General features: G+C 41.7%; 1 protein-coding gene across 2 annotated transcripts in view; it reads left to right on the top strand.

Annotated features, from left to right (window-relative positions):
* LOC139699656 (glycerol kinase 5) overlaps positions 1-25,460 on the top strand; it is a 251,509-nt gene that overhangs the window by 175,849 nt on the left and 50,200 nt on the right. For both annotated transcript variants that reach the window (XM_071598200.1, XM_071598199.1), the window contains exon 6: positions 3,474-3,600. In XM_071598200.1, the coding sequence (XP_071454301.1) occupies positions 3,474-3,600 (127 nt within the window). The remainder of the gene's footprint in view (positions 1-3,473; positions 3,601-25,460) is intronic.

The following is a 25,460-nucleotide window of genomic DNA, read 5'->3' as shown; positions in this document are numbered from 1 at the left end:
CCCCGTCATTACCCAAATGGAAATGTAGTATAGATTCATACATTCATTGATAATTGGTGATCTGCAATCCACCGCTAGGGTGTGTGGCAGGGGGTGAATACAAAACAGAATAATTTTACTCTAAAATGACCCTACCGCGGTCTAACAATGTAATTATGATTCAATATGATTACTTTTGACCCAAAATACTTTTCCCCCTCACTGTGGACCGATATTGATATTCTGATTTCTTATCATTTGTGGAAAAAATAGCATCTTTAATCTATCTGATCTACACTTGATCAACACCAGCTCACATAAGGAACTAGCTTCATGAAACTTTGAGTTCGGTAGAACATATTTTGCAGTGGATACGCTTTTCTGGTGATAAAAAGTCTTTTGAAAAGTATCTCGTTGCAGGCAGGCTACTCACAAGGTTACATATAGAGAGATAAAACATCTAGGTATACCTATGACATTTCTTCTTTACGTTAATGATATTAACTCTGTAATCCCGACTAAGATACGCTTATTTGCCAAAGGCGCAGTGGTTTACAGAGATATTTGTAATCCTGAGGATAAAGCAGCTTTAGCGGATGACCTGAATACTAAACAACGCTATTGTGATCCTTGGCGATGATAATTAAACTTAAATAAGTGCGTAGTGATGAATTTATGGAAAAAGAGCTGCTCCCTCCCGAATACCTATTGTATCAAAGATACAGAATAGAAAGTGTAATATCCATTAAATAATTAGGTTATACCCTTACTCGAGATCTCTCCTGGATGTTACATATAACAGGAATACAATGTATCGGCAAACCAGAAAAAAGTAATATGTAATAGGAGAGTATTGTGGAAATGCGACGACAAGGTTAAAGATTAATAAAATGAGCAGCAGTTTTTACTTACTGACTGAATCAAATTGCATGCGAATTTGATAGTCCCATTTTACATTTTAGACTCTCTTCAGAGGACTCACAAATGGACACTTGCGCCTTTGATAACTGTCTTTCCTTGTAAAACCTTTTGTTGGCCTGATTCACGTTTGCATCGATTCGATCGTTTCGAATCAAAATAATTCTGCAATGATAGCAAATCTCTGTGAAAAAACATCATCGGGTCACTTATTTCTAAAACTCAAGCTAACTTGGTGGCATGTAGTATACTGGACAGTTATTCGCCCCGGATAGTGTTTGACTCCCATATCGCAAGCGCACCAAAATCGGTTCTTTTCGTTTCAAACTAAGTTTAGCAAAATTTCACAAAAGTCGACTAAAACTATTCCATTCACAACCATGCAATAATGGGTGATTCAAATTCGTATTTTTGAGCATCTCACAATATGAATTTTAATTGATTGTCTGTTTCAATTTAAGTTCAAATTCCCAATTTTTTTTGGTGCATAGGTAAAATAAATAAACCTTTCTCAAATCGAGAGTCGTGATATATTCGAGATAAAACAGAACGCAATGATCAACTTTTCTGCATAGAAAATTGAAATCCGGAGAGATAATCTTGATCCCACGCCATAAATGAAAAAAATGCAAGCACAAAAAATTTAAAAAATTAATCTTCCGCTAAAAAGATTATTATTTTAGAAAGCGGCAACGTGATCGCCACTCCGCAAAACCATGACACACGCACGTACTCGCGGCGGGCCATGTTTCTGTGCATGAAAGAACACCTCACTTTGACATAAAACTATGCGATCGACGGGAAAGAGTTTAGGTCAGACGTATGATTAATTCCTTCTAAGTCTTACGCAACCCCCAGCCAGAAGCGGGAGTGACTGTGACTTCAGAGAGTAAATGTTACTAACAAAAGAGCGCAAGATGATAGTTGGTAAAAATGCCAAAAGGAAATAAATAAGAATTGAAATAAAGAAGAGCCGGTATATTTAATGCGTGAATAACTGCTTGAGTCGCAAACGAGTTGGATAATAAGTTTTCTTTTTTTATTTTAGTACCCTGCCAGCTACCGTTAGGGTGTGTGGCAGGGGGTGAATACACACCAGACTAATTTTGACCCAAATATGAACCTACCGCGGTCGGACAATGCTATTATGATCCCTTATCTATCGTGGATAAAATTACATCTTAAATCTATCTGCTCTACACTTAAATCTCTCTAATTTTATTTACATTATCTCTCCTACCGTAGTGCAATTGGGGTAATAATTCATTTTAAACATCACTGCTAAAGAGAAGTCCTTCCAATTCCAAGAGATTTAATCTGTAATTTAACATAACAGTTTTAGGCTTAACTTTGTGGAATGCCTTCATGATGAGGGTAGAAAAAGAAACTTTGCACTTTCACATACTGATTAATTACTTCACACGACCATGGTTTCGATTATGCGCACCATCATCGGGTGCTGCGCATCATTTTTCATGTATGTCACCTGTTGATGATGCACAATATCGAAACCATGGTCGTGTGGAGTTATAAATCTTTATGTGAAAGTGCAAAGTTTCTTTCTCTACCCTCAACTGTAATGTAACCTTTGCTCCGTGAGTGATACTCAGCCTAGCTGCTCTAATATTTTGGATACGCTGCTAAGTTTATCATAACAACGTTTTGCAAACCTAGCTCCTCTACGCTGCGCGCGATCCAATTCGTTAATTAATCCAACTCCGTGAGTATCCCAGAAGCATATTCTAAATCAGGCCTAACGGACGAATGATAACATTTCTCTTTGACCTTTTCATCACATTTACCCAGTGTTCTTCTAATAAATCCTAACTTTTAGTTAGTTTGTCTAGTCTACAATTTCCTCGTATGTGTTTCGCCCAGGAGATATCGTGAGTTAGGGTAACGCCTGGGTATTTAATGGAGTCTACACATTCCATTTCTGTGTGCCCAATGCAGTAAGAGTTCGGGAGGGGATTGCTCTTTATCTGAAATTCACTATCTTTATCAATACGCACTTTTTTTAGTTTGACACTACATTAACACTCATGCTTCGGTGCAATATTTAAAATGCCTCAAAACAGTAAGACAGAACATCAAAGGTAATTTGGACGTGAAACCACTTCACCTACCATTTGAATTATAATTGGGTTTTAATTCTTTCAGGACATGCTAAGTGATGTGTATTATTCTGGTGTGCATTCGCCCCCTGCCACACACCCTGGCGGTTGCTTGCAGGGTAGATATACATAAAAAAGATAAAACAAAATGACGTTAGGGAGGTTATCGTCGCAGAACACTCCACCTTACACCTTCATGGCTACTAGTTTGGCAGGCATGACATAAATTAGATCAAAAGAAAAAAGAGAAGCGTTTGTTTTTATTTAAGTTAGAGTGAAAGTGCATATTTATGCCTGGTGCCCTAACACCCCCCGCCCAACTCCCCTTTTGAGGCTCAAGAGTTTCTTCCTTAGCGGAGAACTGCTGCTTCGGAGAACTCTCGTCTCCCTCATCTCACCCCCACCCCTCTCTCTCTAAAGCGCCGGTTTCTCATCCTCCTCCCCTTTTTTCTTTCCGCTCAGGTCTCGGACCAGTCGGCTTCCCTCTTCGGGTCCTGCTGCTTCGCCCCCGGGGATCTCAAGGTCACCATGGGAACGGGGGCCTTCCTGGACCTCAACACCGGGCCCTCCCCGCACGCTTCCGCCACAGGTATGAACGGCGCCATGGAATTGCTATGCAACGTGCTCGTTTGGGGTGTTTCCCTCCTGCCCTCATGTCGAACAATCAATCCACCGGGGTAGATATTCTGAGAATTTCAACAATGGATCTATAAATATAACTTTTCCACTGAAAGTTTTAATGGCTGCGTTTTCCTCAATGGTTTTCCCGTAACCAGCCATTAATAAAAAATCCATCTTCAGTGTGCGTCCTCGTGGACGATGCGGGTTTCTTGCGTGAAAAAACTCCGGCGATGCAAATTTTTAGAAGGACCCTGTGTTTTCGATTTTTTTTTGTCTTGAAGAGGAAAATGGCGCATTGTCCCGAATATTTTTATGAGTTTCTCAGTGCGATATTTGAAACGATCAGTTGGATATTGGCTGCCGCAGAACCACAGTGCAGTTTTTATCAATAAATAAGGCGAAATGTAGGTTTTATGAATAATATGTGACTTGCCTTAATTTATGTAAGTATAGCTTTGAATGTATATTAGTAAGTATAGTAGTATATATACGTATCTTAAACAAAGGTTATGCGATTTTCGAGAAAGAAAAAGGCTAAGATAAACATTGAAAAAGGGGGGGGGGAACTAGAGCAGGTAGAACAGTTTACGTATCTTGGAAGTGTTTTGGACCAACACGGTCAAAGTAGTAAGGACGTAAGGAGAAGAATTGCGCTAGGCAAAGAGGCTTTCACAAGGAGGAGAGAGTTGATGACGGGGACGTTGAGTAAGGATGTTAAGAAAAGACTCGTAAAAACTTTGATATGGAGCGTAGCTATGTACGGAGCGGAAACGTGGTCATTGAAGCAGGAGGATAGACGTAGACTGGAGGCTTTTGAAATGTGGGTGTGGAGAAGAATGGAGAAGGTGAAATGGACAGAGAAGAAAACAAATGAGGAAGTACTTGGTATGGTGGTCGAAGAGAGGGGTTTGTTGGGAGCAATCCTATGGAGGCAGGAAAAGTGGCTGAAGGGGGTATTGACCGGCAGCGGGATGTTAAAGACTGTAATAGAGGGGAGAATGTTAGGCAAACGCGGAAAGGGAAGGAACAGGATAGGGATGTTGGACGGGATGAAGGGAGGAAAAAAGTACTCAGAGATGAAGAGGGACCTGATATAGAGTAGGATGATGGATTTTGTGTTTTGTTAGGAGTAATAAAATATTTGTTTGGTAGTTGTGTCCATCCAAAAACCTACCTTAACCGGGAGATTACCTAATAATAATATACGTATCTTAGTGTGTAAGTTTATCTGAAGTATATTTAGCGATAGAACTGTCAAAGCAATGAATACCGTTTTCTCACATAATACTCGTAACTCCCCTAGTTCACTCGATTTGTTATCCGATAAGAAGTAAAGTGACGGCGATTTGAACTACGCAGAATACTTCGACGACAATTTTGAAGATACTGATCTTGAATCTCCATCGAGGATGTGGTACTCAAGAATGGAATATGTGACTTGAAAGTGAAGCAGACTGTAATTGCACTATCATCCTGGTTCGCTAACAGTAGTGAAGAACCGACGGAGTTGGTCACAATGGACGACTTTTGGATTATTGCAAGAAGTCTGTGCCGAGGTTTAACGCGTAATACTTTAATCTGTATCACTAAAATTTGATGCTGACGCAGGCGAATAATTAATCATATGACACAAGTATAATAAGACTTAAAAACCATTGTAATCCGCAGGGAGATAGCGAAGGATCAAGATCGTCAGGTAATGAACATTGACTTTTACAATATTGGGAGTACAGATTGGGGTCTAGATTTACATACTGTTAACTGTACGGTCATGCACTTCTTAAAAATTAAAAAAAAAACTAACCCCTACTATATCAGAAACACCGAAATGGAATGTGTAGACTCGATTAAATACTTAGGCGTCGCCATCACGCGTGAGTGTTGGCGTTACCCATCATTAGCGACCTCTCCTAAGTCAAACACATACGGGGAATGCGTGGACAAGCTAACAAAAATTAGAATTTATTAGATTAGTACCGAGTAAATGTGTTGAAAAGGACAAAGAAATATGTTATCTTTCGTTGTTTAGGCGTTATTTAGAATATGCTACTAGTATAAATGGGAGCCTTACGAAGTTTGATTGATTGCCCAATTGGATCGCGTGCAGCGTAGAGGAGTTAGATTTGTAAAACGTTGTCATGATAAACTTAGTATCGTATCCAAAATATTAGAGGATCAAGGCTGGGAATCACTCCCGGAGCGAAGGTTAAATTACAGATTAAATGCATAAATTGAAAGGATGCCTCTTCAGCAGTGATGCTGAAAATGTATTATACACCAATCTTACTACGGTAGGCCAGGTCGAGTCAATAAAATTAAAGAGATTAAGTGTAGAACAAATAGATTTAAGATTTAATTTTTTCCACGAACGATAAGGGATGAGAATAACATTATCCATCCGCGGTAGGGGTAAAAATATTCGGGTCGAAGTCAGTGTGGTCTGTATTCACCCCCTGCTACACCCCCTAGCAATGGCTTTCAGGGTACTAAATTAGCAATCTAAATAATGTGTACGTATGATCGTTGCAGACCACGTAAAATACTTTTGTGTCACCATCGCATCCGATCTTAAATAGGGAAAACAATTTGCGGCGGGGCGCTAAAACAGCTGGCCTTCATCAAACGTAAGTATACTTATAGTTGGCAAATGTAACAATGAACAAGTGAAGGAGGCGTGCTCTTTTTCTTGATTAAGTCACCAGTAAAGAGTATCTAGCGAGCTTGTCGGCATCCATCTGAAAAAAACACTCATTGAACAATTGAACAAGAATCCGCCAGAACCTTGAAAAATTCATAGGAAAGAAAACAAAGCATCACCCATTTAACCACTGGATCTCGGATAAGAAACTTTAGTTTTTTGAATTCTCAGAGCCAGATTCCAACTATAGCAAAGGTACCACATGTTAGATTTAGTTTTTTGTGCGCTATTTGCGAAAACAACACAAGGAAGAAACACTAAAACGGAAATACATAGGCACTCTTGAAAATAATTTGGAATATACAAGTTACATCACTTCCTTAACTCACTTAATGGCTGACGCCCTTTCGGCGGATGTCGGTCATTTTCGTTTTTCGTATGAATTAATAAGTTTGTAGATCAAATGCATTGGTGAATTTGCCGTCCTGCATGACTGTAATGCTACCTGGTAATTAGTGACTGCGTCGCATAACAGCAGGCCCTTTTTAATGAGTCGATTTTACTGTTTAATTTTACTTTTTAATTATTGAATTGGATAGGCTAGTGACCTAACACCCCCTGCCACACGTCCTTGTGGCCGCTTGCGGGGGTAAAGTGTAGATTTATATTTATAGGTACGATGGTTGCCGACACCACAATAAGAAATGGCGTGAAAGAAAAAGCGTTGCGGGATCCAATGCGTTTTTTATAACTATTATCCAGGTCACCTGATTGCAGATTCCATCAGAGCATAGAATAATAGACATAAAAATCTGAAGTGCTCCGAAATGAAAACCTGCAAAATTGCCCTCTTATATTTTTCATGACCCAAATGCTAATTTTCTCCATTGGATAGTGGCCGTAACATCCCCTGCCATGCGCAACGTTTGCGGGTTGCAGAAAGTAAAGCTCCAAATGCAAACAGTAGTCGACTCACAATTGATCGATGTTCATCGAATCGAATACCAAATCGTGTTCTTTTGGAAGTCGTATCGTGTCTAATATTTTTCGTCAATATCCTCTCCTTCATGAGGAGAAAATTGTCCATGCCGCCATACCGGAGGTGAGCTTTTTCCATTCTAAAACTCGTGTTTTAAATTCCAGCAGAGATCAAATTGAGTAGTTTTCGGGCGTGACGTGGTGGACTTCGAACATAATGAATAAAAGATAGTAACTATTTACCACTGGATAAGTAGTGGAAAAGATATCTAGTGGAGAGTTGTTACTATCTTTTCTTTATTTTCTCGTAGAGATGCTGAAACATTTTGTATTGCGCCTTGATCTGTCATATATATATATATATATATATATATATATATATATATATAGATATATATATATATATATATATATATATATATTATATATATATGGGTAGGTGTTTTAGTTTTTTAACAGAATCACCTCTGGGCCCATGTTTGCTCAAATAATACACGTGAGGGAAAATTATCGCTATGCCGTTACGGTAATTGACAACGGAGGCGAAATTCCAACCTTTTCAGCCTGAACATATTCTTTCAAGTATCGGATCCGAACATATACATACATTACCCGAAGGGAAAGCACTGTCAAAACCGAAACAGTTTAATTTAGAGTTACCATTGAAAGGGAACGACTGAGAGAGTATGTATTATAGTATATCCCTGAGTGGGGAAGGGGGTCTATGAAAACTGATCAGTTCGGACTAAGGGGGAGGGGGTCGAGGAGTGTCCTCCAGACACTGGCATCTTATCTGGACGGCCCCTAATCGGGTGTTTGTGTCCGTGTGTGCGCAGCGGGTTTTGAGTCCTCAGCTGCTGCCCTCGGAGTGACCACCCCCATGGTCTTCCGGGGAGAAGGCCACCCTGAAGATAAGTGCCGGAGGACGAGGGGGCGTTGCCGACCGATAAGAAGCAATCCTCCCCCCGCGAGTAAACGAAAAAATCTGTCCGTCGCATGGAATGTCGCAAGTGGCGCGGGAGGCATTCCCCGACCCGAACAGTTTATTGTGCCAAGGCCGCGCGAGCATTGTTGCGACACTGCGGGGGCATTGTTGCGACACCACCCCCGAGTGCGCGCGCGCGCAGTCTTTGACGAGAGGGCGTTGATTTTGTGTCCGTTTCCGTCTGTCGTTTGGCGATTTGATTTCTCTCTTTCAACCGTTGCCAATACCCCTAGCGCCGATAAGGGAATGGGGGGCGGCGCTTCAGGGAATGGTTGGAGAGAGGAGCCGGGCGTCGGTGTTGGGCCGACTCTTAAAAATGGGAGGTACGAAGCGGTCATACATCATTAAGCGTTCCACCTGACACAGAAGTGCACTCACTGCACGTGGCACACCGATTATGGATCGGGGTTCATGTGGAAACTTCAGCAATGACCGAGATTCGAACCCTGACCCTCCTCAGAGTCGTCAACAGTACACTATCCACCCCACCATCCGTTTACCGTCTATTTCCGTGGAAAATGAATTTGTGTTGCAAGTGAACGAAGCCGAGGCTATTGGCTGGCATCGATGCGAACTTCACGATGGGTTGCTAAATCCCATCTCGGCGTGTGAAGTAAATGTACACAAACCACCACCAAGGGCACAATTGGAAGGATTCCTGGCTTCCTCTAGATTTTAGTAACACTATACTATTTGGAGAACCAATTAGCAAAGACGAACTGCAAAAGTCAACACCCTAGATAGCATGAATTGAGAGCAGAGATCAAAAGCCTTGCAAACAATGTTAGGGTAATCCTGGTGGATGGGAAGGGGAGGTGGGGCGGGGGAGACTTCTCTGAAGAGGGGGTGGTGCTAATTTCCACGCGGTTTCTTTTCTCCGAGAACCCTCTGTAGTCGGAGTGTTTGCTGGCGAGGGTGCGTCTGGAAGTTCCCTGGTTGTGCAAAACAATATGTGACCCTCAGACCAGGAAAAGAAGACAGTTTTCGCTTTGGGAAAACCATCCTCCAAGAACGGTATCCGAACCCGGATCACTAGATTGCTTGTCGAGTTAATTTAGCCTTTTAGGGCTATAAGTGTTTTCAATTTCATCTTCCAATTGCACGCGAAAATGTTCTATTTGACGACAATAGAGATAATGTCCCATTAAAATATGATGATTTCTCTATCGACGATATTGTTCTCAAGACTGTCGCTGCAATATTGTCGATAATAATCAATAAACCGCATATTATCGATATTCGATACACCCGATACCTACCTTTTCCCTACTCCCTGGCGTTACATACTTCTTGCTATCCATCCGTGACCTTCCTCTATTTATTCCGACATGGGCCGAATAGGTTCCCCTATTCTGATGCCACAGGCCTTCCGTGCATTTTTCGTCTCTCATTTTCTTGCGGACATTTCCAGTCACTTGTTCCCTCGAATTCATACTCTATACTCGACTGGACCACCGCCATACTTTCGATCTGGAAGTCGAGTAATACGTAAGAGATAGGAATCAAAAACTAATCCATAGAGATTTCGAATTATCGTTTTTCCGTGATAGAATTCCACTTGGCTATAGTGAAAGCAACACTTCTCTTTGGTACTCGACTTTTCTCTCCGTCAATGATTTTGGCGATATGCTATATACGGTCAATATCAATCGATAAATCCGTTATTAATTGATAACAATGTTTTTAATCGATGAAACCGTTCTTTTTCCTGTTTAACGATAAACCCTCTATCTTCTATATTAATCGATATAACTTACTTTCTCGAGATTAATCTTTAAATCCAATTTTCTAAATCGTATGTTGCATCCGAAGTTTATCTATTCGCTGCCGTCTTCCGTTCTTGTAATGCATCCTTGGTTTTCCTTGAAGATTGTTCTTTCCTTCCATTCTTGCATTTTACTATTTTGATTCCATTTGCGGCGAATTAATTCCCCTCTTCCAATGCCAGATGTCTTTTCGGGAGATTTATTCTCCTCGTCCGATTTCCGATTGACTTTTTCAGGCAACTCGTCTAATGCCTTCTCAAACTTCGTCAATTCACTCAATAATATTAAAAACGGTATGTGTTAATACACTTCCGTGAACTTACAAAGTTGGTCTTATTCCTCATGATGAATGTTCACAAAGTTAAGTCCGATACCAGTGACAAAATGCAGCCTCTTCTGCGAAAAACCTCCTTTTTGACAATCGCAATCTACTGGAGGAATACCAATCCACAAATAAAAGGGAAAAAAACTTCGAAATTAGTGCGGATGACCTTTCCCCGCAGGAAGGGAATGAAGGAGGGTGGGGGGGGAGGAGGAGGTTAGGCTAACCGTCCTTCCGAATTAGGGAAAATCTTCCACCGACCGCAAAGCGTGGAATTCTCTTCGATGGCATGGAGGAAGTTCTTACGGCCCAACCGTCTTTCTGTCTCCCTGATTGGCCGACGGCCGCGTGTGCCGCCCTCGGGTGGCGCGACGGACGGTGCAAGACGTGCTTGGAAGGGGGCGGGAGGGGGTGGGAGGGGGTGAAAATCCACGAGGGGAGGGAGGGGCAGGAGAGAGAGAGCTTTTTCGCGTCGGAGGAGGATTTTCCTCGTTGGCAACCTCGTTTCGCCGGACATTCCTCCGGAGAACTACTCCCTCCCTTCGCCGGATGCTCGCCCCTCAAGAATTTGTCTCCATGCCTCTCCTACACAAGGCCCAGATACACGCACGCACGCATATGCTGGAGTCGACTCCTCCTCGCAGATCAGTACTCATCGAGAGGAATGCCAAAAAATTGACCCAACTTTGAATGGCGTACTGTGTCGACAAGACACAGAACCTACACCAGAACTGTCCCCGGGAAAACCATCTCGAATAGCCTTGCGACAATGGATACTTAGTCAACGAATGCACTGTTTGAAATTCAATCAACGGAAAAAAACACTGTTTCTTCTTTTCTCTTCCTTTCCTTTTATTTCTCATACTTTCGTAGGGCGATTATGCACACCGTATTTCAATAAACCACCCTTCAGCTCCGCATACACTCCCCCTCCCCTCATTCCCCGGCCTACGCGCCTGTCTATTGGCTATCTCCTTCCCCCCTCCATCTCGCTTACCCGATCTGTCTCCAACATTCATTGACTCCCAATACATCCATCCATCTCCTGTATCCACTTTTCCTTCCTTATTTGAATTTCTCGCGAAAAACCTTTTCTCTTCCTCTATCATTCCGAGAACTTCCTCGTTTCTTTTCCTTACCGTCCAATTGACTTTTCCCATCCGATTACACACTTAGATTTTCAATTTGCGGCCAAATTCAAGTGCAGAAGCAGTAGATTTGTTTTAATTGGTTGAGGAATATCCGCTCAATTCTTTGAAAACGTTACCCTGGGAAAGAGAAGGCTGTGCTGGAGGAACAAGGGGCACGAGAGGACTTAGGGATTACGAAGATAGAGGGGCACGAAGACCAGCGAAACTTTCAGGACCACCGAGTTCCCTCCTGCGCGACACCCTGGGAATTGAGAGATGACTGGTGTAGCAGTCTTGGGCAGATTGAAGCGCTCAACTCTCCCCTCGCACGCCATCATTTCAACCCAAGCACGCCCCCGGCATCTTTGATTGCAAGAGCAAAACTTAAATCCCTCGACTAGAACAACTCCAAATTATTGCATGCTGCATGCACAAGACACACGGACTGGCGCCATTTTACGTTTAAATATTCATGCATGCTATTGCGAAGGTGCGCATTTATGCCTGGTGCCCTGGCACCCCACGCCAAATGCCCCTCCGGAGGTTTGCATGGTATTTTGTGCACTTAGTTGAAGCTCGTAAGGCTTCCAATTTTAATCCATCCTATTGTCTCAAAGACAAAGTATCAGGAATGGACAAAAATACGCTTCATTGCAAAGATTTCCCTCTAGACTCCAGTCTTCCCGTTGTTGATCAATTGCGATTTCCTTGGTCATTAAAGTATTGTACGTTAAAGAGGTTTAGGGAAATTAAGTCAACTGTTAATTCACTAAAAAATGATAAAGACGAAAGAGTAAACAGCTGTTTGGAAAAGGCTAACTTATTAAATTCATTATATCAAAGCGTCTTCAACAATGTATCACCAAAGGTCACCAATAGCTTACCAAATCGTGCAAGTCAACCGATGCCCAGAATTGAAATCTCATGCAATGGAATAGAACCTTTGCTGAAAAATATTAAACCTAATAAATCCTACAGGCCCGATGAAATATCCGCTCGTATATTTAAGGATTTAGCTTCGGAAATCGCGCCGTATCTAGAAATAATATTTAAGAAGTCGCTGTTTTCCCAGAGATCGGAAAACAGCTTACGTAACACCAATACTCAAAAATGGAGACCAGGAGGAACCGAGCCATTACAGACCTATTTCCCTCACATTCATTTCTTGCAAGGTTATGCAACATATAGTTGCTAGTTCGATCGTGAGATACCTCGATAATCAGGAGTTAATAATGAAAAATCAGCATGGTTTCCGAAAAGGTAGATTCTGCGAGACAAAACTTGCTCCTTTTGTTCATGATATTCTTATTTCGGGAGAGAGCTAGGTTCCAGTGGACACTATTTTTCTAGATTTTAAAAAAGCCTTTGACAAATTAACTCATAGTTAACTACTCCTATAGCTAGAAATATACGGCAAAGATGAAAATATCCGGTTGGATTAATGATTTTTGAATGATCTGGTACAAAGAGTAGTGATAGATGGAGTTAGCTCCAATGCAGTAGAAGTCATTTCAGGTTCCCCCTGGGAAGTGTTATCGGGCCTCTTTAATTCCTACTTTACGTTAACGACATTGGCTCCGTAGTCACTAGTAAGATACGTTTATTTGCCGACGATGCAGTGGTTTACAGAGATATCCGTAATCCTGAGGACACAGCAGCTTTATCAGACGACCTGAATGCTATGCAATGCTGGTGCGACACTTAGCAGCTAGAGCCTAGCTTAAAAAATTGCGTAGTGATGAATTCTTGGAAAAATAGCAATTATTTCCCGAACGCCTACAATATCGGGAACACCGAAATGGAATGTCTAGACTAAGTTAAATACCTAAGCGTTACCCTCACTCGCCACCTCTCCTGAGTGAAATACATACGGGGAATATGTGGACAAGTTAACGAAACATTAGGATTTATTAGAAGAGTACTGGATAAATTTGATGAAAAGTTCCTCATGAAATGGTGTCCTCGCGAAGTTGGATTGATTGCCGTATGCAGCATATACGTAGAGGAGCTAGATTTGTAGAACGTTGTTATGATAAACTTAGTAGCCTATCCAAAATATTAGAGCAGCTAGGCTGGAAATCACTAACGGAGTGAATGTTAAATAGCAGACTAAATCTCTTGCATAAATTGGAAGGTTGTCTCTTTAGCAATAATGCCGAAAATGTTTAATTACTCCCATCGTTACGCTAGGCGAGCGAGATCTTGTCAATAAAATGAGAGAGGTTAAGAGTCGAACAGATTGGTTTAAGATGTCATTTTTTCCACGAACGATAAGGGATCAAAATAACATTATCCGACTGCAGTAGGGATAAAAGTATTCGAGTCAAAATTAGTCTGAAGTGTATTCATCCCTAACACATACCCTAGCGGTGGCCTGTAGGGTACTAAAAAACAAATAATAAAAAAACCAATGTGTTATTCAGGAAAAGGGAAGGTCTCAGAAATACTTCGTTGCACGTGACACATTTAACGCTTAGAGAACTTAGTATGCAGCGCCTCTTGCCCTCAATCATTAGAACAAACGTTTAGGTCGACTGATGTAGTTGTGTTGGAAAGCAATGCACGTCTTCTTAATTGGAGTCAGTCGCTCAGCATGGAGCCAATGTAAAATTCAGTTTTCAGGAATGACGTTATTTCTACAAACTACAGCACCATTGACAGTAGTCTATTTGGCAGTCGATTCACGCGTCACTAGCGAATACAAGATGTTAGCCAAAGGAGTTGTATCGATTCCATACAACAATTGCATGCATTCAGGAAAATTTTGCGAAAGACCTACAAATCAACGCATAATTTTATCCCTTTTTGGATAAATGCATCTAATTATTCATAAAATTCCACTTTTCCTTTCCATTTCCAAATTCCACTGTTACAAGTGGTAATCACTCAATGAATAGTCTCCATCCACGATGCACCTTCAATATCTAAGGCATCCCAACATTTTTTTCTCTTGACTGGGATTGAAGAGAAAGATGTTGTTGACCTTAAAATACGGGGGCACTCTTTTTATGAATTTATGACAAGACGTAGACGGCTGAACAGCAACACTGCACATTGATCGTATAGCTGTCACTTGAGTGAGGAGCGTATTAAATACTTAAAATGGCGTCGTTTTGTGCACAAAGATATCGTGCGATCGTCCGTTTTCTCCAGTTGCTTGCTGTAACATATCCATCAAAATTCAACGTCAATTGAGAGAGAGACAAGCGGTTTTAGGGTGTACTGTGGATTTGCGTTATAAAAATGTGCATTCGTGGGTGCGTGGCAGTTCAAAGAAGAAGATGGGCGAATAACGTCGTTACGTGTGACATCGAACAGAAGAAGTAAGTCTCGGGGTCACGGACCATTAGTCGGTCCTTCCAGTGGGCAATAGGGATCCGTTTGGGACGCGTCCTCGGCAGCCATGGAGTCAACGTTTCAAAAACAATTACGTGCGTAATTCTTCAGAAAGATTACGTTGAAGGGTAAAAGAAGTTCCAACTTCACGGTGTGAGTACATTGCCAGGAAAATTAGGAGGCATTGGGAATCGGAGGCACCTCATAGGTCTATCCGGCGAAGAGTCATTCAAGTACACGTGTTCACTCACTTGAGTCGGGAAAAAATGAGGTCCATTCAAACTCTGCGAGCTTTCCGGATCATTAATGTGTGCGTTTTCTTTCAGAATCGAAAAGCTGAACTTGAATCAGAATAATTACGGAATTAGACGTTCCGTTGACATAGTACGAGGGCGGTTTAATAAGTACCCGTGTTAGAAATGAAGAAACCATTTTTTCAAAAACATTTTTTTTATTTTTCAACATATTCCCCTTTTAGAAAGATACACTTCTCCCAACGTTCCGGCCATGTCTTTAACCCCTCCAAAAAATAGGATTTGTCGAACTCTTCAAAATGCGCCTCTGTCTCTGCGATAACTTCCTCGTTTGAGCTAAATGTTTTTCCCCCGAACCATTTCTTCATGTTAGGGAATAAGAAAAAGTCGCAGGGAGCCAGATCGGGTGAATACGGGGGGTGCGGCAGCAATTCATAACGTAGTTCATGCAGTTTTCGAAGTTGACAGCCGGATCAACTTGTTGTCCACCGTGAGCAATCGCGGCACCAATCGGGCAGACAATTTTTTCATCGCCAATTTATCATGTGAAATATTAATTGCCGTTCCGGTCGACACGCCTCTGCTACTTCGCGCACTTTCGTTCTTCGATCAGCGAGAATCATGGCGTTGGCTTTTTGAATGATTTCCTCGGAAACCACGTCTGCCGGGCGTCCTGGTCGCTCTTCATCAAAAACAGATGTTCGCCCACGCTTAAATTCGTTGAACCAATATCTAACTGTGGTCATAGATGGCGAAATGTCCCCATAAACAGCATCCAACTTTGCTTTTATCTCCTCGCATTTCTTCCCATCCAAAAACAAAAAGCGAATTACCGAACGGTACTGCTCTTTTTCCATGTTAGCGAAAATTATGAAACACGAAACACATCTTACTCGAATGGCTGCCAAATCGAAATTAACCTTTAAATCAGTCTGAAATTTTTTTCACCGTCGTTTGATAGATGGCAGCACACGATGATAACATAAAGTTTCCTCAGGAATGCCCTTTGTCGTCAAACACGGGAACTTATTGAACCACCCTCGTACGCGTTGGTATGGAATACTATCAAAGCAATTGACGGAAGAAAAATTGGAAAATTTTTCATTGCAGCCATATTAAGGTTTAATATAAATTATAGAACGCTACAAGGGCCTTAACCATTAAGATGAGCTTCCCCAGTTAATCTTTAGGGGTTGGTGGCTTAGGAATGCTTACGAGAAGAGGAAGTCGGCTTGTCATTACAATCTCGTGCCCTCCAAAGATTATGTATGGCCTTGGGTAAGCATCTAGGTGATTAGTCAGGTCAATCAAATTTTATTGCATTCGGGAGACAGAAATTTCTGGCTCCACGTCAAAGTCGAACGGTCTTGGGAAAAGTTAATAGGCAATAGCGATAACCGGTCACCGCCGCCTATCCCTGTTCTATTTTTTTTCCTGACCCTCGTGTGTAGCGTCCGTCGTCGTCACCTTTGTTTACGCACTCATCGCTGTAAACAAGAGAAAGTAGGCGGTGATGAGTGTGCAAACAAAAGCGACGGTCACTAGGGCCGACGGTCAGAAAAGAGAAAGGACCCTGAGGGTGTCCGTGTTGGTGTTATGTCTTGCTTCGGGGCGGGACAGCGAGAGTTAAGCTTGACTCGAAGTGCAGCAGTTTCCGCTGGGCGCCTGAAGCAGTCCGCAGGGACGCGACCGAAACGTGGAATCACCAACTGAATCCCCCTCCACGCCCGGCCAAATCCGACAGTCACACCGAGAAAGACGAATGGTTGCGAAAGGCCCCGATTGGCTAAAAGAGAGAAACTTAATATATTCCACATATTTATTTATATTTCCATCCAGTTTGAGACTTAATCAACAGTTATTATCGAAGCATTTTGAGTAAAAAATCAATTTCGGAAAACAAAAAAACTTTTTTGAACTAGACTAAGTCTCTTTCCTCGGTGACATGGAATATTATCAAACTTGAATGTTCCAACAAGAGCGTTCGTTGTTCCCGCACTTAAATTTAGTTCCAGCAATCCCTTGTGGTCTATTTAAGGGTGTGAACTGACGGGTCGGTATTCTAAGAAGTAGAAAAATCCTTGTTTCAAAAGGACGCACTTCACTAGCGACGGGAGATGGGGGGAATGAGTGAGGAGGGGACGACAAAAAAAAGTGAAGAACGCAATCCACGCAGCAGAGACCGGAAAGGAGGAGAAATTGCGAAACCCTTCGTGAGACCCATCGGAGGTCGCCCTCAGCTCCTCCCCACTCGTGCCTTCTTCACATTTTTTTGTATATATATAAATATGCATATATATATATATATATATATATATATATATATATATATATATATGTGTGTGTGTGTGAGTGTGTGTGTGTGTATATGCATATATATGTATTTATATATAATATGTGTATATATATGTGCGTATCTATATATATATATATATATATATATATATATATATATATATATGTATGTATGTATATGTGTGTGTGTGTACACACGCATATATATATATATTTTTTTTTTTTATTTTTCCTTTCCTCTAATCTGCTTTTAAAAAAATCAACAGACGTTTCATATCCATTGCGGTTGGTGACAGAGCAAATCTGCAAGCCAGAAGGACTTCCAACACGTGACAAACAGAGGGACACACACACACTGGCGCCTCGATTAAAGGCCGCGTCACACGGTCTAAGTTTCCGCGCCCCACATCGTTCGAGTAAAATCCAGATAGCCGACTCGCACGCGACTTCCCCCTTCTCACTCGATGCATCGACGAGTGAATCCCATGCGAAAGATTTGAGATGGTTTACAGAAGTAACATTTCCCTCTCTTACTCTAATGAAATCCAAAGATATTCTCTCTCCTATGTGGGATTCAAAATTTCGCGGCGTCTTCGTTCCAACTCCAAATTATAGTATTTGCGTGGCATTGTCGCGACTTGGTACCTTGTTTACAGTTTTGCATAGTAGCACACTTTTGTCAATAACAATAACCCCAGCGCGCAATACTCTAATCCGATAATGGCATACTGTTTGCTCGAGAAAGGTCTAAATAAACAAGCAAACACTTAATAAACAAAGTCTTTATCATGTGAACCTCATACGATTTCAATACATGTACAAATGCTCACACCTTCAGTCAATCGAGTTGTTATGAAAACTTAACCCATGAAGAGTCATTTGGACGAGTATTTCCAGGAAGTGAATGTTTTAAATTCACGATATCTACAGCATATGTCTATTCATGACCTGTGCAAGCCATCTGTAAGTTATAACGTGTACGGTGATGATGGCAACCAACCTGCATGTTGATATCACAGCTGAATACAGAGCTAACCTCAAACTAAACCGTGTGTTAATAAGGGAGACCAATTCCTTTCCCAAGACGGCATGCTGTTTCCCCACTGAGATCTGATAACTGTTTTGGATGATACTACCGAGGGGATACCCAAAGTCATGGGATTTGAACCCGGAGCCTCAAGTCAGTAGTCCAGCGTTCTGTCCACTAGACTGCCACGCCCTCACCCATCCCCGCAGAGCGTGCTTTTTCCGGGCGAGTGTCCATGACGATGTCGACAAATGAAGGACACGAAGCGCAAGGCGACCGATTGTTGCTCATTTATGCGGAGGTAGCGAGCTGCGAGGAGGTCGTTCACCCAATCACTGGAAGGGAATCGCGCCGCCCTCATCGCATGCATCCAATCCATTCGCCCCGATTGGTCACGTGATCGCCGCATCGCTCAAACTCGATTTACCTAAAACGAGCACGGTTACGGCAAGATCTCGGCCATTGCGAGAAGGGGGGCGAGGGTATTTTTATGGAAATTATGTTTATTGTATTGAGCAGTATATCACGGTTAAAACGGTCAAAGTGCGGCGGAGAGCCTTACGGCGTTCTAAAAGGGAAAAGGCCAGATGAGCCAGCCGAGGCTGCATCTTCATGGCAAGAAGTTATAAGATCGGTCATTTGCCTTTGTTGTTCACAATTAATTGACCTTTCCCGTCCCTCACTCCTCTACTTCCACGTGGCCATCCACGTATTCCTAGCCAGCCTCGATGTGCAGCCATTTCAAAAAAGATATGTTTTGTCGACATTCACAGTGATTATCGAGATAAATTCATAGCTTTTGTTAATGCTTACCATTTATCACATCTCTATAATTATGTATGCGTCAGCATTTGTGTCTCAGACGCAAGTCAGTACATGTAACGCAGTATTGCATGAGGCGAATATAATGGCTATTGCGAGCAAGAGTCGGTGTACAAGTATTTTTTAGTACCCTGTAAGTCACCGCCAGTGTTCGGTCCCTTTCATCCACCTTATCACGACCGGGTTTGACTGTTACAGGAAGAAAGCTGGCCCAGGGTACTCCACCTCGAAACATCAAGTCACTTAATATGGGATCCTCACGATATTGAAATAATTGTCGAATTGGATCGTTCGCAGCGTAGAGGACTTATATTTGTACAACGTTATTACCATACACTTAATAGCGCATCCAAAATATTAGAGCAGCTAAGCTGGGATTCACTCACGGAGCGAAGGTTAAATCACAGATTCGAACTCTTGCATTAATTGGAAGGGTGCCTCTTTAGTAGTGATGTTGAAAATGTATGATTGTCCCCATCGTACTACGGTAGGAGGGATCATGTTAGTAAAATTAAAGAGATTATGTGTAGAATAGATAAATTTAAGATACCATTTTTTCCACGAACGATAGGGGATCATAATAACATTGTTCGACTGCCGTAGGGTCATGTTTGGTAAAATTATTCTGGTGCGTATTCACCCCCTGCCACACACCCCGGCGGTGGCTTGGAGGGTATATATCAATAAATAAATACAAATGCTCGAAATTTAAACACATTACGGGGTCGTCTGATGGTACTGAATGGCGTAGCACTTGTCAACTTTCACGCATTACACAGTTTGCAAGAGTAAAGGTTTCATACGACACAAAAGGGATACTATTTCCAGAGGAGTCGTAAATTGGTTCATGGCTTGGAGGAACGGGTCGCAGGTGCAGAGGTTGATGACTGTTCATGCCCGCGAGCATAGCGGTGGAAGTCCGACGCCCACTTGAACGCCGCGAGGGTTTCTACGTCTTCGTTTGTATCTTGTCTTTGTATAAGTATTTCGTTTGAGGAAATACAACCCCGTCCTTGACATATTTCGGTATTTAGTTGCAGTTTAGCCGCATTCGGTTGGTGCACACCGTGCGCGAGTGGCACGTGTACGCACCGCAGGGCATTCTCGAGATTGCGGCGTGTGGAAGCGGCCAAGCGTCCGCTGAAAGCCTGTAATCCCATTTATAGATTAAATTGCTATCAGCCACTACCGTCACCCCCAGCCCTTTCTTATTCCTTCTCCTCCGCCGTAGGCTTAGCGGTAAATGAAACGGTCCTCGACTGCAACGGCCGGCCCACGCTTATCCCCACCATTAGAACTCAAAAAGGCCATTTAACACATTTCAGGTCACGGTTCTGGCTCGAATACGAGCTGGAAATCCGTGCTTTACGATTATCTATGTGCACAAGCTTTGTGCGAGTCAAATTAATATCGAATTGGCTGAATAGAAATCAAGGTGAGCTAATTATGATATTGACTAACGATTTTGTCAAAATATATTTTATAAAAACGATCATACTGATGGCGTGGCGCGTACAATTCAATCACTTGAATATGTTTATCAATATCCATCGAAATTAGCCCCACAAAAAATTCACTTTTTGCATCATTTCTTTATGCTTTGATAGCATTCAATTTAATCTTTAGTTGATAAGAGTTCAGGAACGCTAAGACCGCGCATGACGTCAATCGAAGTGGTACTGGCATCGTTGCTGAAGAACGCTAATGTCAACTGACCAACAACCCATTGACCAGCAGTCTGCGAATTCTCAATATATTTAGGGATTTTCTTAATTTGTTTTTTTTTTAAGGTTACATATGCATGTATGATAGTTGGGAGCCAAAAATGCAACGAATAGTTATTACGAGTTTTAGCGACTTGAGGAATGAGCAATATTTCGCATACTCGATACTAGCGCCATAGCGATTGATATGGAAAACAAAAAGTAAGGTATTCGTTATGCGTAACGTAAAATTTATTTCAAAATGTTACTAAATTCTTATTATGCTACGATAGTTTAAGTATTCTTTTTTGCAAAACTCTTTTTGCGATAGATAAATAACGCTTTTCGCAAGGGTTCAGTTAATTGATAGCCGGAGGCCATCTCTCTCAGGTATGGGCTTCGTGATCACCTTGGGTGATCTATCTATTGAAGGCACGCTTCAGACAGACCCTGACAAATATTAGGTATAGGTGACAATCATTTGACATGTTCGCATATAACGTAGACCTCCTCTCGTTTGTCCCACATTGTCTCCTTTGACAGTTTTATCTTCATGCCAATTTCTAAAGAGGCGATCTTTCCTTCTCCTCCCCGATTGCCTAATCCATTCTCCCCTCTCTGTCGCGTCCTTCGAAGACATCCTACCCCGCCTTCCTTCTTTCAATGTTTCCTCTTTCCATTTTTCCTGCCTTATTCGGATTTCCACCAACAACTTCCTCTATCCCCCCCCCCCCGACCATGTTTTATAAACTTCATCGTTAGTATTCGTTGGCAATATTCTCAATGCCTATTGTGTAAATTCGCCTGTAATTGGCTGAGATACACTGCGCAATTTATTTCATTCCTTTGATGTGGGCCGAAGGTCTTATACCCTGTGCTGCAATTGAATTATTTTTATTCGTTTCATTCTAAGAGCATATGTGTCTAGACGCGCTTTCTGCATGAATCCAACGTGGAATACAACTCGCATCTAAGATAAAATTGGGATTTTATGTTGTTGGCTCATGTTTTCGTGGCTTAATTATTACTCATGTATTTCATATCGAGTTTGTAATAGTTTTGCATTCGCCGTGAAGAAGCCAGAACTTTTCGATTTCAGTTTAAAATCGCGTCAGTTTGTAATTGCACTAGAGTTTTAACAATGAAATCTTTCAAGAATCGGAGTGTGAGCCATTAAAAGTGACGTAATCGGAACAATAAAATGTTCTTGACATTTTCGATCGGCGCAAACGTTTCGCCGTCCACCGTTTCGACCACGAGCACCAACCGCAGCCGTTTGGTCAGGGGAGGAAATTCGTCGGCACCGCTTTTGGATCAGGCGAGACCCGGGACACGATGGTGATCTCCACCTGTCTTCTTGAGGCGCTATCCCCATTCTCGCTTTCCAATCCCGACTTCCGATCTCCATCTCCTCCCCCACACCCTCCCTCCCCTCTCCCCCTCTCCTTCTCTCAAAAAGATCTCACCTAGCCATCCTTACGATAAAATAGAATCCGCTCTCGTAATTCGGCGCCGTTGGTATTGGTGTCGTCGTTTCTTAACTTGCCAAACAAACCGTACAAAGATACGCCTCCCCGATTGTTTATTGCGGTCGTGCCGTATTCACAGGTTGCTTTGGCAACCTTGGGAGTGTTTGGGTCGTTTATTTTCTCCTCGATTGGCTCTACGAGCGAGATATGATGGCGAAGGACCCCTAATTGGCTTTGATCGAATTCCTGATCAAAGTTTTACCAATGAAATTAGAAAACTATGGACGTTAAACACACCCGATAGGTCTTCCTGGGTGATAATTTGAATAAGCTAATCGGACGTAAGTGATTTTCCCTTCGGAAACCCTTTAATATTCCACCTCTATGTTTCTCTCCCAGTAATTCTTAGATGAAGGGGTTCCAGTATAGGAAACCCTCGTTATCGGAGATAGGGTCTCCCGGCAAGCCTCCTTCATTAATGCATAGGACTTCATTTACGAGATGAGTCCGGAAAGTATCCGACCAGCGTTTTTTTTATTGTGAAGGTGTTCTGCATTATGAGTTTGCTTCAAAAGGTCAGACGATCAACAAAGAATATCACGTTGAAGTTCTGAAAAGGTTGCGTGATGCCGTGAAAAGAAAACGATTGCGTCTCTGGTCAAGCGGTGACTGGGGCTTCTTCACCACGATAACGCGCCAGCGCATCCAGCGACCCTTGTGCAGCAATTTTTGGCGGAACACAAGATTGTACAGCTTCGCCAGCCACCGCACAGTGCCGAAATAGCTCCCTGCGACTTTTGGTTGTTTCCAAACTTTAAAATGGCGCTCAAAGGAAAGCGGTTCGACGATTCAGAGTAATGTGACTCGCGAGATAAAGGCCATTACAAAATCCGCGTTCTAGGACCGCCTTAAGATCTGGAAGCACCGCTGGGAGCGTGTGATTCAATCAAATGGGGACTACTTCGAAGGATGCCCAGGCCCGTGTGACAAAGGTTAGCACCAATGCGGAGATGTGATCGCAGGTCGGATAGATTTCGGACAAAACTCGTATATATCAAGAAAAAAAAACATATTCCTTCTTGGATTTCCATACCTCATTACTTCTGCTCCCACCGATTAAAAATTGCAGGCTTTTGCGGTGATATCAGAAGAGCGCATATTATAAATGCTCAAGATAATATATTTATCATAGCTTATTGTGGTAGTTCATCGCGTGCCCAAAACGAATAGCAAAGAAATCGGTCCATTGAACTGGATTCAATCGAGGACATTGAAAATTCATCTGCATCAGTAAAGTAGCAACCTGTAAGACGTGCGCGTTATTTTCCTAAACTTGCGGCTTGAATCATTTTGATGCTCTTTACGTTTTAAGGTAAACTGTAATGAGGTCCGACCCGAAAAAATACAGAATATAAACAATTAATAATATGGCGACAATAAATGCAGCAGTTTTCATAGTATGTCAATTTTAAAAAGTGTTTATATTTGTAAAACCCAGCCATTTGAGGGAGCATTGAGTCATTTCAATTGTACTCCTTTCGCTACTTTATTTATTTATTTCAGAATTACGTTGCAATTAGGCGATTTTCCTTGTGGCTACGGGCAAGTTTGATCAATGATCACTCTTACAACGAAAAATACATACATACACGCACTAGAAAAACAGATAGGAGACCAAATATTCTTGCATACAATGGCTTTACCACATCACATACAAAATGCCGTCCACATCACATACAAACAATATTTAAATAACTACAATGAAGTTTATCACCCAGTAGCTGCTTTAAATTGATACTTAAAACTTCTAAAATTGGATGGAAAGGGCTAAAAAACAAACCTCCAGGCAGCTGTTTCCAATCAATAATAGTTCTATTTAAAAAAAGAGTATTTTTTCTTATTTGTTTTTGCGTCCAAATTTTTATTTTAAAACTTTGGTCGTTTTTTCCCTTTTAAAGTTAGGCTTTTTTATCTCTTTCCATAAACCTTCCCACGCTTCGTCCTTTTTAACAATTCTATACATCGCGCCTAACCTTCTCCTTTTTCTTCTATTTTTCAAACACTCCCATTTCAGTATATCTAACATTTCCGTGACAATATCTGTTCTTTTGTACCTTCCGAGTACATATCTTCCTGCCTTTCTTTGAATTTTTTCTTTTATTTGAATTTATCTTTTTAATATGCCCCACCTCATATGGATCCCAGGCTATGGACGAGTATTCTAGGATAGGTATAACCAGTACCTAATATGCTTTTTCTTTTGTGGCTACGCGACTTCCTTTTAAATTGCTCATTACCCAATGCAATACTTAAAATGCCTTCCGTGTCAAATTATCTACTTGGACTTCCCACCCAAGATCCCTAACTAAGCAAATGCCTAAATATTTGCAATGACTGCTACATGGGATATTTTTTTCTTCAAAGAGGGTGTAAATTTTTTTTGCATTCTTTTTATTTGAAAAATGTATGAGCCTACTTAAAAAGATCATTCGCTCCAAAAAATAGTCCGTCCGGCTTATTGGGGTCGTGAAGCGTTACATTTGTCATGCATTTGATATTTATTCGAATTGGTGAAGTTGTGATAATTTGCCAATGAGAAGACTTCAAAAGCTCCTTTCGAAGGTGGCGAAATCTTGAAGGCCGTCCAAATTCATTTTGGCTTCAATTGGCCGCCCGCTTGAAGACTATTATTGTCTTCAGAGTGGGTAGTGCAGCGAAAGGGAACCTATTTGCGATGCAATTTTGGAATTTCTCAATTCCAAATAGGGATATTTGATGGACCCACAATGCACATGGGCAGGTGAGACGATATAGATAAGAAAAATAAAAAATATATGCATGGACAGATGTAAACATAGCTTTTATTCCATTTTGTAATTCCATCCAATATCGCTAAAAACCTGCTGAGCCATGCTGGCAATAGTTGAAAAAATACGATTCTATAGGTTGACTGTTAATTTGATGTGCTTTGGCTGCCCCCTAATATTTTTGGTTATTTTCAACAAACGATGATGAGTTGATAAATATTTGCATAAAATAAGTAACTAAATGAAGTTCGAATAAGCGCGTCATTTTTCTTTAATGATTCACTAGTATGGAGAAT

This window comes from Hetaerina americana, unplaced genomic scaffold (genome assembly GCF_022747635.1).
Source record: "Hetaerina americana unplaced genomic scaffold, ioHetAmer1.1.p SCAF_10, whole genome shotgun sequence".
NCBI classification, from domain to species: Eukaryota; Metazoa; Arthropoda; class Insecta; order Odonata; family Calopterygidae; genus Hetaerina; species Hetaerina americana.
Note: the sequence above shows the minus strand (reverse complement) of the source record. Positions and strands in the feature narration are given on the sequence as shown.